Source organism: Manis pentadactyla, chromosome 8, assembly GCF_030020395.1.
Source record: "Manis pentadactyla isolate mManPen7 chromosome 8, mManPen7.hap1, whole genome shotgun sequence".
Classification (NCBI taxonomy): Eukaryota; Metazoa; Chordata; class Mammalia; order Pholidota; family Manidae; genus Manis; species Manis pentadactyla.
The window spans coordinates 110857447-110874634 of record NC_080026.1 but is presented as its reverse complement, the minus strand read 5'-3'; the positions used below and the strand labels follow the sequence as shown (position 1 = coordinate 110874634).

General features: G+C 39.7%; 1 protein-coding gene across 1 annotated transcript in view; it reads left to right on the top strand.

Annotated features, from left to right (window-relative positions):
* The window catches only part of LOC118919171 (cytochrome P450 2C23-like), a 30589-nt gene that overhangs the window by 11956 nt on the left and 1445 nt on the right, over positions 1 to 17188 (top strand). The window contains 1 exon segment of the mRNA XM_036898858.2: positions 9232 to 9285. Coding sequence (XP_036754753.2) covers positions 9232 to 9266 — 35 coding nt within the window. The 3' untranslated portion in view covers positions 9267 to 9285.

The window sequence follows — 17188 nt, the reverse complement described above, 5'->3', positions numbered from 1 at the left end:
AAAGCAAAACTTCCTATCAAAATCCCTTTTAACATCTCTTTTGACCCCACACTTCTACTTCTTCAGCATCGGTCCAAATCTTCCTCTTCTTTTTTCTCTCTGATTCTAAAGTCCCTTCCCACTCAGATCCCACTGACAAGCTGACTTTCTCCTCCTCCCTTTCTCCCCTTCACTTTTTTAGTTCAAACAATTTAGTTTCTTGCATTGACATCTATGCCTATTCCCAACTAACAATATCACAACAGAAAAAAGCTATTAAAAAAGAAATCCCGACATTTGCAACAACATGGATGGATGTCAAGGGTATTATGCTCAGTGAAGGGTATTATGCTTCAGATGGGGAAAGACAAATACCACTTATTTGTGGAAAATAAATACAAAGCAAAACAGCATGAACAAAAAGGCATTAGATTCATAGACCCTGAGAAGTGACTAGTGGTTACCATGGGGGGAGGGTTGGCAGTGAGTGGGTAGGGAGGTTGAAGGGGATAAAGGTGCACAAAGATTCTCAGTCATAATATAAGTTGGCCAGGGACATAGTAGTACAGCATGGAGAATATAGTCAATGATTCTGTAACATCTTTCTATGTTGACAGTAACTGCACTAGTGGGGGTGAGGATTTAATAATACAGGTAACTGTTGAACCACTGTGTTGTATATTTGAAACCAGTAGAAGATTGTATATCAACAATACTTCAGTAAAAAATAACACTCAAAAACTAAAAAATAAATATAAAGCAAATAATATCTTCCAGTTATTAAGTTAGGCACTGTGCCAAATATTATACATGCATTATTCTATTTTAATCTCCCACCAATGGTATGAGATATATAGAGATGACAAAACTGATGTTTCAAGGTTAAGAAACTTGACCAGGTTTACTCAGATAGAAATAGCAAAACTCAAATCTGAATTCAAGTGTCTTATAGTGAATCCCATGTATTCAATCACTTGGCCATATATCCCACTTGAGAGCACACCAATCTGTCTATACAACCAAGAGAAATTTGGCCCTAAGCCATTGAATTATCTTTGATAGCTCAGTTCCATGGGAGCCCTCATCTAAAGCAAAAGACATTGGTCTTTTAAATCTTGAAGGATTGAACAGCAGCAAGAAACTAAGCTACTCTCCATTGCTTTAGGTCACTGTGGAAGCAATATGTAACCTTCATCTCCCCTTCAGGCCCTGGCTTATACAGAGCTGTCTGAAGACCTGGCCCTGCTCACCCTGCTCCTGAAACCTTGGTTTTCTTGGAATTCCAAACTCCTGGATCTAATCTTTTGAATAATCTAATCTTAACCTTGAAACATCAGTTTTGTCATCTCTGTATATCTCACTTGGAAACTGAGCCTGTATGCCAGTAGGGAGTCCTCCCTGTCCCAAGAAGTAACAACTCCTTGGGAAATTTCCAAATTTACCTAGTGCCAATAAATGACCTGCCTGGTTCCTTAATCTTTTCCCTCAAACATATAGAGGCTTCTAGATGATTTTAGTCTTCATTTCGCTCCTGGCAGTCTCCTGTAGCATTCACTCCAAGTTAAGAAGATACAAACACATATTCTAAATGTCATACAGAAATGCAAGGAACCCAGAATAGCCAAAACAAGCTTGAAAGAAGAATAAACTACAGTTATTGTAAGATATTGGCATACAAACGGAAGTAAACCCTCACATTTATGGTCAATTGATTTTCAACAAGGGTATCAAGACAACATAATAGGGAAAGAATAGTCCTTTCCACACATGGTGCTGTGACAACTGGATATTCACATGCAAAATAATGAAGTTGGACCTCTTCCTTAAACCATATACAAAAATTAACTCCAAGTGGATCATAGACCTAGATGTAAGACTTAAAACTACAAAACTTTTAGAAGTAAACATAGGAATAAATCTTCATGACCTTGGGTTAGCCCTTGGTTTCTTTAAATGACCAAAAGCACAAGTGACAAAAGAAAAAACAGATAAACTGGACTTCATCACAATTTGAAACTTTGGTACTTCAAAGGACAACATCAGAAAGTGAAAAGATAACCCACAGAATGGGAAAAATTTTTTGCAAATTATATCTGATAAGGGAAATGTACGCAAAACATACAAAGAATCCTTATGCCTCAACAATAAAAAGACAAATAACCCAATTTAAAAATGGGCACAAGATTAACATAGACATTTCTCCAGAGGAGATATGCAAATGGCCAATAAATCAACAAAAAGAGTCTTCAGATCATTAGTCCCCAGAGAAACGCAAATCAAAACCACATGAGATACTACTTCATACCCATTAGAATGGCTAGAATAAAAAAGACAGTCAATATTAAGTGTTTATGAGAACATGGAGAAGTTGGAATCCTCATAAATTTCTGGTGGAAATGTAAAATCATGCAGATATTCTAGAAAACAGTTTGGCAGTTCCTTAAAATGCTAATCATAAAGTTACCATATGACCCAGCAATATCATTTCAGGAGAAATGAAAACACATGTCCACAAAAAAAATCTGTACAAGAATGTTCACTGTAGTATTATTCATAATAACCGATAAGTAAAAACAACCCAAATGTCCATCAACTGGTGAATGGATAAATGAGAAGTGGTGTATCCATACAATGGCACACAAGAAAAAAATGAAATGATATATGCTATAACATAGATGAAATTTGAAAACATTCTGCTAAGTGAAAGAAGACACAAAAGACCACAAAGTGTATGATTCCACTTACGCGAAATGTCCAGAATAGGCAAATCCACGGAGACAGAAAATGGATTAGTGGTTGCTTAGGACTGGAGAGTGATTGGAAATGGGTTGAGTTTTCTGGGGGGAGATGAAAATATTCTAAAATTAGATTACAAGTTATGATCACACAACTCTATGTATTCTAAAAACCACCAAGATGTATACTTAAATGGGTGAATATTTTAATATGTGAGTTATCTTAATAAAGCTATAGAAAAAGGAATAGGTGTACAAGCTTGAAATCATTAATAACCAGCACAAATTGTCCTGGCAAAATAAAAGCATGATGATGGGCAAGTAGCATGATAATTTATGGCTCATTAGTATCTTGATCCTGCAGGGTTTGCAGAGGTCAAAATGCAGGCTCAAGATAATATCCCAGCTGAAGGCATGTTGGAATGTCAGAAGTATGCAATTACAACAGGCCAGAAAGGAAGAGGGGAAGGTCCTAGTACCAGGCATAGCCAGAACTGGAGGAATTGGGCTATGTACAGGAAGCCAACAATCCAATCTAGAGTTTCCAAGGGGGCTTGGCAAACTCAGGCTTGATTGAGGCTGATGTTGATATAGGAGGAAGAGACAGGAGAGATGGATTCAATTTTGTGCTTAGGCCCTACTGGGTAAACAGTAGGTATTTCTACAAATTTGCAATCACAGCAACAAAGATTTAGGACAAAATACCTTTGGCCTTAGTAATGTCAAATTTTGAGTCTCAAAGACCTTTACATATGGGTACAAAAAATAATATATTCAGAGTGGTTAGTACTAGGTCTGAATTTTCAGTGAAGCTGAACACAAATTCAAATTTATAATCATTTGAGATTAAATAACCCTCATTAATCTTCCATTCTCAGGGCTCTTATAAACCAAACTCAAGAAGCTTGCCCAGTCCTCTCTTTCCTCATTATCTTTTCTGTTAGTTTCTAACGCAGAAGAAATATGTTTGATCTTCAATAGTGATTCAGGTATTCAACTGAAAAAAATTATTTTTGGTTTTAGATACCAATTATTTTTGTCTTTAGAGTTAGTGTTTGCTTCAGGAGGGAGCAGAATAGAATAAAGCTAATAGATTTTGAAATCTGATCATTTGTGACATATTATAGCTGTGTGACTTTGGAGAGGTCTAGACTTTCTCTTAACTTTATCTAAAAAATAGAATTAGTAACACCTACCTTCCAAGATTAGAAGGTGCAGGATTAGTGATAATGTATGTATTTTCCCTGGCAATTAGGAGGGGCTTTAAATTATGGTTGCTATTTTCAAGTTATTTAAAATTCTCCCATAGTCAATGCAAATTTAGGTTTTAGGTATCCTTTGTAAGTCATTCATTGCTTTCTTCCACTGTTTTCCAGTTTAAAGTATTAAATTCCAGGCTTAGCCACTATTCAATCAGTTAATATTTGTTATTATATTTCTTTGGTATGATAGTGACATGTTGGATTTCTTATACCTCTTATTATAATATTATATTTTTCTGACTCTAAGATGCCCTCTGTTTTAAGATACATTCCAGTTTCAGAGACATTAAACTGAAAAAAAAAGCACCTTATAGTCAATGAAATACAATTGCCCTCTACTACGATCATAGTTTGTTAACAGACTGCTCAAAGTCTAAGATATGTAGTGTTTTTATCCCAGATGACCACATCATTTAGAGTCAGGCTCCTCTTTTTCAGTTAACCTTGTGCCTGATACCCTGATATCTGATATGATGTCATATCAGTAGACACACATTAGTTTTTTCAAACTCAGAAAATAACACTTTAATCAACAAGGAGGATTACACATGTACAGGCTATTGACAAATTAGGCAACACTGGTACACAGAATGGATTCAGAGTCCATGCCATGCGTGCTTTCCATTGGCTAGAGGGCAATCTGAGTCACCGTGTCACTGAACCAATGATTGCCCTGTTGGAAATAGGGCTAGTCGGGGCATATGGGAGAGTCTGAGTTTCTGGAATTCCACTTAGTCATTTCCTGCCCTGTTCTAAAGTCAACAAAATGTCAATGCAGAGGAGATAGTTCATTTTTTGTTACTACTTTTCAACATTTGTCTATTACCTGTTAATATACCAAGTTTAGACTAGGGACTGAATGTCTAGAAACAAATAAGATACTGTCCCTAGCCTTAACAGCCTTATATTTTAATCAGGGAAGAGAAACAAATAAGCCAACTATTATAGCATAAAGATATCTTTGGGGAGAGATATGTACGGTTTTATGGAAGCACAAAGGAGGGACACTGAAATAAGACCCGAGGCAACTGATAGGGAAGGTTTAGAGAAAATGATGTTGGAATTTAGTTTTGAAACACAGTTAGCTTCCAAATGGAGCAAGAGGACATATTCAAAACTTATTTATGTTGGTGGTGTTAAAAAACAAAATTCAACCAAGGTCAGGTAAATTTGAAGATCTAATTGGTTTTATTAAGTGATTCATGAATGGAGCAGAAATTCCATCTAGCAAGTAGAGAAAGACTGAGTCAGGTTGTACAAAATGGAAGATTTTTATAGATGGGGGGTGGGGCCAAAAGTTACTAACAAAAGAAGATAAGGGATTGTTTCCAGTAAGGTTACCTTCCCTTAGAGGGGGAAGGGGACTTAGCAGATGACCTCACTAGGAAGGTCCAAACTGACTGGTTTAAAATTCCACTCCCGGGAGACACTGAAACTACAGTTTGGCTGGTCATTAAGCCCCAGTTTGGTGACTGGGCATATGAGAAGTGACTCCAGGTGGGGCCTGTATTTTCCTTTTTAACAGTGTATTTTACCATAATTTTAAAAATTGGAGGGAAAAAATGCAATGACTTTTGAAAGTTTGCAAGTTGGTATGGCTAGCAGGAAGGAGAGGTGTCAAGGAGGAGAGGCTACCTGTTGTAGGAAAGGCAGTAAACAGCAGGTCCTGGGGGTCTTGTCACAGGGGAAAGAAGTGTGGACTTCACTATGGAGACCGGAGAACCAGTAAAGGATCGGAACAGTGGAAGGGAGGGGAAGCAGGAGACAAGATGTGGTTTGCATTGAAGAAAGAGCTGGCCGGCTGGGACATGCGCAGTGGGAGGGAGTTGAATCCCAGGCAGCAGGACAGACCCAGGCGAGATGGATGAGGGCAGAACTGAAGCAGAGCCCCTGGAGGTGAGGAACAAGGGGTGGTTGTGAAGGTCATCAGAAAGTCATCCTCCCTGAGAGGACTTAGTGAGTGAGTGCATTTGGGAAATGGATGAGACAGAATTCAGAATGGCTCCCATGTTTTTGACTTGGGCAACAGGTGGTGCCATTTCCCAAGAGGAGCAGCTACAGGGGACAAGAAGCTGCCTTTAGGTTCAAACAGGTGGCACTTGAGATTCCTGAGGAATAGGCAAAGGGCAAAGTATCCTAGTCAAGTCAAAAGGAAAATAATAAATACAGGGAACATAGCAACTCTACAAAGATACAGCATATATATAGCACTCCACAGTTATACAAACCTGTTACTGAAAAGTGAGACATAATTGGAGCAGGCAGTTGGGGGGACAGGTCAGAGGGGTGTTTGTCTGGAGAGGAGCAGCAGCCTGTTTATGGAGAGCACTGAAAATCCAACGCTGGAGGTTGGGCTCGATTCAAGGAGTACAGGAAATCCCAGAAAGATTTCACCTTCTATAAAACCCCAGAGGGGCTCCATTTAGAAGAAAACATTCAAGAATATTTATTCTGGCAAACTGGAGTTAGAGATAGTGGGAAAAGGACATTTTGAATTCACTTACAACTCTTGAAATCACTGAAAGCAAAATTACAAGGCAAAAAATTAAAAAAGAAACGTCCAACCTTTAATAAGGTGTTAAAAAACAAAATTCATCCATGTAATTTGGAAGATCTACTAGCTTTTAGTAAGTGATTCATGGATCGGGCAGCATCCCCTCTAGCAAGCAGAGAGATGTTTCAAGGATTGCACAAAATGGACAGTTTTCATAGACGGGGTTGGGGGAAAGTTATTAGCAGAAGAGAAGAAGGGATTGTTTCAGGCTGGGTCCGTTTCTCTTAGGAGAAAGAACAGGGGAGTCTTACAATGAAGATGACCCCAGCTTCTTTTAGGGAAGGTGGAAAAGGTGCATGTGAATTATTTTACTGATGTGCTGACCAGACAGTTCCTGACTGACTACATTCCTGGGGGAGGTTGAAACTGTAATCAGGTTTAAGTGTCAGGCCCTGGTGTGGGTGACTTGGCCAAGCAGAAGTGACACCACAATGGACCTGTGTCTTTCTTTTTAAAAGAGAAAACAGTTATAAAACAAAACTGTGAAGAATGACTGCCACATGAGGTGAATTTTGAGCTAAAATATGTGAAAACAGAGAGCCAACACATCCCTGCAGACTCTGGGAAAGAAATCAACTTACCCCAAATTAAGCATCATGTTCCTGGGAAGTGCATCCAGTGATCCTCTGTGGATAACTGAAAAGGTCTAAGGTCTAACTAAGGGATGGGTCAGAGATGGTCAATGTCCTTCATTATCTGCCCTCTCTTTGAATTGTAACAGTCTCTGATTTTAGCCAGTCTGGGGTAAAGACTACGTTTATCTGCTTCCCTTGCATGTAGGCATGACCCTGTGACTAGCTTCTAGACTCTGAGATATAAATGGAAGCCATGTGTAAAAATGTGGGAACTTTACTTTTGTTTTTACATCTTGAGCAGCTTTATTGAGGTGTAATGCACACACCACATGTATATGGAATCTCCCACCATGTGGCTTTTTGTGCCTGACTTCTTTCATTTTGCATAATGTTTTCTAGGTCCATTCATGCTTTAGCATGTATCAGTACCTCATTTCTTTTTATTGCCAAATATGCTCTATTTATCCATTCCCACCACAGTGTGAGAGGGTGGGAAGTTTGCTTTTCAAGGAAGAAGACCTGTCCTTCCTAGTAGCTGGAATGCAAACGCCGTGGTGAGGTGGGAGCTTCTGTCTGGACAATAAGGTGAATGTGTGTTGAGACTGGTAGAGCAACAAGCTACCATTTGGTGATCACAATGGCCTTGAACTGCTTGCTCCCAAACTCCATTTATGTGAGAAAGGAGTAAAGCTATGTAGTCACTTGGAGTTTTCTATCTAATCCTAATGGATATGGGGTGTTGGTGGCAGGAAACACTCCTGGAAAATCAGAGGATATCACAGAAGCCATTCAGGAAGGCAGAACAGTGGGGAGGTAACTGAGGAAAGAACTCAGCAAGAAAAATAGAAGAGAAAAACAAAACCATTACAGAGAACTCGGCACAGCCTTAAAGCACCAGGAGTACATGGATTTTTATAAGAACTCTGCTGTCAAGACCAGAACAGACAGAGGCACTGATAGCCTTGATTTTATGGCAGGCTTTGACTAGTAAACAAAAGTTACTTTAAAGGCTAGGTAAATGCCCTTGGAAAAGGTATCAATATCATGGAAAAAATAAAAATTTTTAGGTCTAAATTATACTTCTGCAGCTCTTTTTCCATCTCTACAAGTTTTCTGCTTAATACTTACATAATGATGGAACATGAAATTTCCCTTCTGAAAACAAAGGGAGGAAGAGAAGCCATAGTTTAAAAAAAATATGTTAAACATTGTAAAGAGTTAAAATCTAAAAGACAGCTAACATTTGTGAGAATTATGGACATGGAACTGAATATAAGTATTATACCAACAGTGATGTGAATAATAAAAAGCTGGAGGCATTTGACTGCAAAAGAGGTTTTAGGAGGAGAGCTACTTTCATGTCATTTCCTCTGTGTAAAGCTCTCTGATGGGTTCCCATTACTCTTAGAATACAATCTGAACTTGCCAAGGGAATGAGGTGCAGGCGCACCTCCCCACTCTCCTCTTGCCTGGGTGGCCTCCTTGGTCTTCAAGCTCCTGCACTGGCCAGCTCCCCAGTCCTGAAACGGCCAGCCTGCCCTGCGTGAGCATGTGCGTGGGCTCTTCCATCTGCCTGGATGGCTCTCTGTCCCCAGAGACTCACCTGACTGACTCCTCTGATGAGTCAAATCTCAAGTCCAATGTCACGGCCCCCAGTCACAGGCCATCTCTGATCCCAGCCTGAACCAGCTACCCCCAACCCACCCTAGCCTACCTCAGGCCAGTCTCTATCACCATGCCCTGTTTTGCTTTCTTCATAAGTAAAATTTGAAAATGTCTCATTCATCATGTATTTATTATTATTTTCTGCCCTGTATACACACACACACAGTCACTCATACTGAGAGAAGGGATCTTGCCTGTCTTCTTATCTATCCTGTACATCAGACCTTACCACAAAGCATTCAATATATTTTTGTTGAATGAGTAAATGAACAAAAATATCACATGGTTACATGAATGTATACAACATGTCAAAATTCATTGAGTTGTGCATTTTACTGTAGGTACCTCAATTTAAAAAAATTAAATCACAGCATGGATTAGTTACCATCTGAAGATGAAATATATGGTTGAAAAAACAGCACAATCATCATCCCTTAATGACTTTTATCCTTTCTTTTTAGAGCCATTAGTTGGCAACTATTATTTCATCTTGTGAAGAAGACATTTTTCTAAAGGTAAGCAATTCCTTCAGCTTTATTTCAACTTCTTTTTCTTATGTTAAATATAAGAAATATTCAATATAGTAATTTTTATTTTTAAAGGTATAATAGCTGTGGTACCCTTTTTTTGGAAAGTTATTTATCTATCCTTCTATCTGAAAATTCATTTAACAAACATTTGAGTACCTAGAATGTGCTAAGCATCAACATTTGAGTACCTAGAATGTGCTAAGCATCATTTCTAAGAGTTGAGGACAAAGCAATGAAAAAAACAAGACAGTAATCCTTTCCTTCATGTAACTTACATTTTACTGGTAGGTTCAGACAACAAGAACAAAAAGGAACAAATAATAATATAATATGCTTTAGGTTAATGCTAAGGATTATGAAGAAGAATCAGGTTAAAAAGGTAGCAAATGATCAGGGGTAGCTGCCAGGGACTAGTTTAGGTAGGAAGGTCAGGGCCACCACTCTAAGGTGGCGGTATTTGAGCATGGACTTAAATGATATAAAGGGAAAAGCCACGCAAAGATTTAGAAGAGCATTCCAGGCAGGGAAAATAGCAAGTTTAAAGGCCGTGGGGCAGAAATAAGCCTATTATGTCCCAGGAATGGAAAGGACATGGCAGTTGTTCCTATGGGGCCTTTGTGTCAATGTAAGGATTTTTTATTTTAAGTATGATAGGAAATCACTGAAATGTTTTGAGTTGGAAAGTAATTTGATTTGTATTTTAAAAACACTGGCTACTGTGTAAGGAATAAAACTGGTGGGGCAAAATGGAAACAGGGAAAATATTTGAGGAGACTGTTGTCATGAGCCCAGTAAGAAATCACATGGTCACCTGGACTAGGGTGACAGTGGCCAAGGTGAGAGAAGTCATCAGCTCCAGATGTATTTCAAAGTAAAGTCAGTATAACTTGCTGTTATGGGGAGTGAGACATAAAGAGGGATTGGGATGAGTCCTAAGAAATTGGGTCAGTCATGGTAATATTTGCTAATTTGGAGAAGCAGAAGAGGAAAGGAATAGATTTTAAAAGTCATCTCAATAGGATTGATTGTCACCAATTGGTAGCAGTGGTTATTCCTAGCTGATGGGATGTGAGGGTAAATCTTTTTTTTTTTTTTTTTGGTATCATTAGTATACAATCACATGAGCAACATTATGGTTACTAGTTTCGCCCCATTAACAAGTCCGTACCACAAACCCCATTACAGTCACTGTCCATCAGCATAGTAAGATGCTATAGAGTCAGGTAGTATCTTATTTTCATCTTTGAACTTTTCTATGTTGTTGGCATTTTTATAACAGATGTATTTCATTTTTACATAAGCATATGAAGACATTTTTAAAAAGAATTATTTTTCAGATGCCCTTAAGAATGGTAAGCCATATTGGAGGCAATCAATACTCTGATTAAAATAAACAGGAGATAAGACCCAGCATTATGAAGGCAGGCCTCTTTAGATGAGACAATGTAACCAGGCCAAAGTGACAGAGGTATTCTGGTGTTGTGGAAAGCACCCAGGCTCTGGAGTCAGAAAGCTAATTTAATCTCCAGATTTGCCAAATATAAATTCTATGATCTGGGAAAATCATTTAAATCTTAGGGGTTCTCACATATGTAAATAGTCTCTCAAGAAAGACTGAAGTAAAGATCAAATAGTATTATGTGGGTAAAAGCATTTAATTCATTCAGTCATCACTTGTTTAACATTTATTGGTAAGTTACTAGGTGCTAGACCCTGCTCTAGTTGCTGGACACACATTAGGAAATAAAAGATTGATTAATTCTCTGCCCGTAAGATGCTTATATCCTTAGAGAAGACAATGAACAGACAAATATACAATATGTCAGATGATAAGAAGTGTTCTGGAAATTTATTGTGGTTAACAACTATTTGATCAATAAATAGGAGAGATGCCCTCACAATATATATATATATATATATATATATAAACACACTTCCAATTGTAAAATAAATAAGTAACCGGGAAGTAATGTATAGCATAAGGAATATAGTCAAAATATTGTAACAACTTGGTATGGTGATACCTGGTACCTAGAATTATCATGTAGATAAATGTTGAATCACTGTGTTGTACACCTGAAACTAATGTAATGCAATACTGTTGTCAACTACCCTTCAATAAAAAAAAATATATATATATATATATATATATATATATATAAATGAAAAAAAAAAAAAAGAAGTGTTCTGGAGAAATATTAAGCAGGGCAAGGTGAAAAGGGAGTGCTGAATGACAGGACTGGTTTCTCCTTGTCCTGTTGACCCACAGTCATTTGGTACCATTTGTGGACAGTTTCTATCTGTAAAGCTCTGCTCAGGCTCCAGGGACCGGAAGCGGGTGGGTGGTGTTAGGTTCGTATGCCTATTAGAAATCATAGTGGAGATGTGAGGTAGGCAGTTAGAAATACAGTTCTGGAGTTCAGAGAAGTGGAAGCAAGAGGTAAAAACTTGAGAGTCATCAGCTTATGGTGGGGTTTGTGGATGAGGCCATCTGGGAGTAAGCGCAGGTAAAGAAAAGAAATTCAAGAACAGACCCTGGCTGCCTCCAATAGGGTCAGGGTCATAGGAGGGATCAACAAGCCCTTTCCTCTCAAACACTGTCCCCAAACACATACTCCCCCACAGTTTCCATCTCACTAACATCTGTCCATTCATCTGTCAGATTTCAGTGCATGCATTACTTCATTTATTTTTTAGCTTACCCAGCACATTGTTCTGAGATTAAATGGTGAACAGTAAGATACATTAGCCTTGGCCAAAATTGAGTTTGCCTTCTACTAGTGGAGATAGTCAGTAAACAAACAAGAAAAGAAATAAGATACTTACAGACTGATAAGTCAAATACTTTGATTGAAATAAACAGGAGATAAGACAGAGCATCACGAGGGGAGGCCTCTTTAGGTGAGATGATCAAGGGAAGGTCCCTGCGGGCAGTTGATCATTGTGCTAAGGTGAGAAGCATAAGATGCGCTGGGAGAAGAACATTCCAGGCAAAGAGAACTGGAAAGGGTTTGACTTACCTCACTTTACTCAAGACTGACTTTCCTCACTCTACATGTGCTGCCAGGATCTTTTTGCCCTACTCTGTCATAATACTTAAAATCCAAATATCTCTCAGAGAGTGATCGCTGATTTGAATTGAGCTGGACTCAATTCATTTATAGGTCCAGCCCACTAATATTTATTAAGCAGGCTTAAATACATTGAGATTACTCTGCATGAGCTCAGAGTTATTGCTGGAGAATAGAAAGAACTTTTAAAACTAGAATAATTGGAGGTGTGAGTTGGGAAGCTGGTTCATTTGCCTGGACAAGGTCCACTCTTTGTCTCCCTCTCTCTCCGTTCTCCTCCTTCCTCTCACCTTTGTTAGGGCCCAGTGGGGGCTCACAGAGGAGGAAGGATGATTGAAGTAAGTATCCTTCTACCTCCTCCTGACACTTTGCAAGTTTTGTGCATTTATTTATTTGCTCACATCTCTCACTTGGGTTCTTTCTCCTTGTCTGCATTCCCTGGAGTTAGCTGAGTAAGACATGGGGCTCACAGTGCCAGAGGGCACGGGCACCTCCACTACTCACTAGTTAGGTGACTCTGGGCAAATCCCTCCTCCAAAGTGGGATTCCAGCACCCTCCTCCTCTGGCTGTTGTGAAGAATAAATAAGGAGCTAGTTAGTCCTTTGTCAGGCAATGTAGAATTGTTAAGTATTATTACTGTTGCCTGAAGTGGAGTGGAGACTTGGCCCAGCAGGGGCAGCTCTGAGGACACTGAGAACCCAGAAAAAGGGAGCACCTAAAAGCTGGGTGAGGAGAGGACCGAGAATTCTGGAGATGCGGTTCGGGCTGGTCTGACATGGTCCTGTGCAGGGCTGTCTTCCCAGAGTTTGAGTCAAGCTCCTGGGAGGAGGTAGACAGGTACACTTTCTGCCTCAGCTTCAGGGACCCCTCCACGCCTGGGGCCCCAGCTCTGTCCAAGACTTAAGGTATTAAAGGGTGTGGTAGTTTCCTTTTGCTATGGTAAAAAAAATTACCACAAGTGTAGTGGCTTAAAACAACCCAAATTAATTATTCTACAGTTCAGAAGATTAGAAGCCTAAAATGGGTCTCTCTGGACTAAAATCATGATGCTGGCAGGGCTGCATTCTTTTCTGGAGGCTCTAGGTGAGAATGAGTCTCCTTGCCTTGTGTGGTTTTTAGAGGCTGCTTGCATTCCTTGACTCAAGGCCCTTTCCTGCATCTTCCAAGCCAGCCATGGACCGCTGAGTCTCACATCACATCACTCTGACTCTGACCCTCCTGCCTTCCTCTTTCACTTATAGGGATGCTTGTGATTACAGTGAGCCTGCCTGGACAGTCCTTCCATCTCAGGATCAGCTGTTTACCTATGCAGACGGCACTCTTCACTGCCATGTAACATAACATATTCACAGATTCCAGGGATCAGGTTGTAGACATCTTTTGGGAGCCATTATTATACCTACTGCAAGGGGAGACAGGACTCTGATCTAGTTCAACTCCCACATATCCTCCAGCAAGCCCTCCCTGACCCTCCAAAACTAAGTTACATGACCCTACTTGGTGGCCCCATGTGGTTCCGTCCATCACTCTTCTCCCAGTGTTGTGCTTGTTCACTGATCTGTATCTTTGAGGACAAAGACTGCCTTTTCTGCTCTTGATTATCTGTCTCTTCACTAGAATATAAGCACCTCAAGGGCAGGCATCTTTGTTGGTTTTATTTTAGACTGAAAATAAGAAGTAAAGCCTTTAGCCTTTAGTAGTAAAGGCTCTCTGTATATCTGTTGAATGAATGAATCATGTCCCCATCACCAGCACAGTCTGTATCACGGAGTACATACTTAATGGTGCTCTGCTAATAATATTTATTGAGCCCTTACTATGTGCAAAGGGCTTGCATACATTATATTATTTGACCCACACAACTCATGAGGAAGTTGCTGTTTTTTCTCCACCCTGTGGAGAGAAATGTCAGAAAAAAACTGAGGTTTAGAGAAGTTAATTAATTTGCCCAAAGTCGAATGGCCTAAGAGGGAGCTGAACTTGTATTTAAAATTATATCCTTCTGCATTATGCTAAGTAAAATAAAACCAAGGAAGACAAATACTGTATGATCTCACTTATACATGGAATCTAAAAGAGCCAAACTCAAAGAAACAGTAGAATGGTGGTTTCCAGGGGCTTGGGGTGGGGGAAATGAGATGTTGGTCAAAGGGTACTTCCAGTTATAAGGTGAGTAAGTTCTGGGGATCTGCTATGCAGCACGGTGACTATAGTTAACAATACTGTATCATATACTTGAAAGAAGAGAGTAGATCTTAAATGTTCTCTCTCTCTCTCTCTCTCTCTCTCTCTCACACACACACACACACACACACAGATAACTAAGGTGATGGAGATGTTAACCCTGTTGTGGTAATGATTTTGCAAGATATACACATGTCAATCCATCAAGCCATACACCTTCAGTGCACACAATGTTATATATGTGTCATATGTCCAGGAAGTTGGAAACAATTTTTAAATATCATATACTTCTGACACTCAAGCTCTTTCGACTTCAATTTCGAGGAACGTTGTATGCACTCTGGCTTCAGGACACATGCTCTGGTACTCTGTGTAGAATTCCAGGAAGGGCCAACCTCAGTCTGATACTCAGAGAGCATTCACGAATTACAACAACCTGAACTCCAAACATGCAGGTAGGGGGATCCTCTCCTAGAGAATGGGGATTATCTGTTAAGTATGAGCAAGGTTCCCATAAGAACTACCAGAAAATTGGCAATTCTTCTATAGAGGAGCAATTTGGGGTTATCTGGGAGCTGCTAAGCCAAGCCTTCAGTAGTCACAGTAGATACTGTCTTAGATCAAGGAGAACACTGACAATGTGTGACAGAACTAGTGATGTATTCTGAGCCTTCTCTATTGATCCCCTGCCTTTGCCACATAGAGTATCTCATCAGAAAATTATTGGATTTTAGCAGTCATGGGTGTAAGGCAGAAGCCTGGTGGTTCTATAAATTTGGTACTTATCTTGGGCCAACCCTCTGGACCATCTGTGGGCCAGACTGTCCTGGCTATATAGTATTCACCCAATGTATCCAAGAGGGAAAACTGTCTTTACTGACATATTATAAAAGCATAGAATTTCTTGGGGAAAGTTTCTAAGGGAGAGCAGCAGGATGCACAAGGGAAAGTCAATAATGGGTTCACTCGTTCATTCATTCAACAAATGTGCACCTGTGTCAGGCTCTGGGCTAAGGCTGATGACCATCCTGGAGGGCAGGAATGGTGTGTCAGCAGGGCTGCAATCGATTCTGGCACTAACACCTAGTGTAGTGGCTAAGTACCTAACAGGCAAAGAAATAAGAACTGGAGAAACGAAGACTCATTGTAGCGGCGGTTGCAAGGGAGGTGAGGAAGACCCAGGATCTGGAGCTGGGTAAGCTACCTGGGGAAACAGCATGAGCAAAGCAGGAATCTGCGACGAGGCCATGCTCAGAAGACAGTAGGTGGTGCGGGGCTGCACTGGAGTGAGGGACAGGATGACAAGTTCCAAGTGGACCTGGTAGGAAGGACCTGAAGACCAGGCTGAGGCCTTTGGGTTTTACGCTATAGTGCATGAAGTGCATGAAACTTTGTTTTTTAAAAGCAATGTTATTGAGGTATAATTTACATACCATAAAATTCACTCATTTTAAAACAGATCCTACCATTCGCAACAACATGGATGGAGCTAGAGGGTATTATGCTCAGTGAAATAAGCCAGGTGGAGAAAGACAAGTACCAAATGATTTCACTCATATGTGGAGTATAAGAACAAAGGAAAACTGAAGGAACAAAACAGCAGCAGAAGCACAGAACCCAAGAATGGACTAACAGTTACCAAAGGGAAAGGGACTGGGGAGGACGGGTGGGAAGGGAGGGAGAAGGGGGGGAAAAAAGAAAGGGGGCATTATGATTAACATGTATAGTGTGTGGGGAGGCACAGGGAGGGCTGTGCAACACAGACAAGTAGTGATTTTACAGCATCTTACTATGTTGATGGACAGTGACTGTGAACGGGTATGTGGGGGGGACTTGGTGAAGGGGGGAGCCTTGTAAACATAATGTCCTTCATGTAATTGTAGATTAATGATACCAAAATAAAATTTTAAAAAATTCACTCATTTTAAGTGTACAATTCAACAATTTCTAGCAAATTTATCACATTGTGCAGTCATCACTGCAGTCATCACCGTCATCCATTTTAGAACATCCTCATCACTCCAACAAGATCCCCTCATGCTCATTTACAGTGAACCCCCACTCCCATCCCCAGCCCCAGGAAATAACTATTTTCCTTTCTGTCTCAGTAGGTTTACTTTTTCAGGGCATTTCCTATAAATGGAATCATATACTATGTGGCTTTTTGCACTGGCTTCTTTCACTAGCATAGCATTTTTGAAGTTGTAGCATGTGTTAGTATTTTGTTCCTTTCTTTTGCTGAACAGTGTTCAATTGCATGGATATACCACATTTTATTTATTTACTCACCAACTGATGGACATAGGGTAGTTCCCACCTTTTACCTATTTTTAGTAGTGCTTCTATGAACATTCTTGTGTGCAAGTCTTTATTCTCCTGGAGTGGAATTGTTGGGTTGCATGGTAAACTTATAGTTAACTTTTAGAGGGTTGTACTTATTTTATTTCTTTTTTAAAAGTAGCTTTACTGAGATATAATTTGTGTACTATAAAATTCACTTGCTTTAAGTATAAAATTCAATGAGTTTTAGTATATTTACAGAGTTGTACAATCACGACAATCAAAATTTAGAACACTTCTATCCCCTTCAGAAGAAATCTAGTGCCTATATATATAGTCATTCTGCATTTCC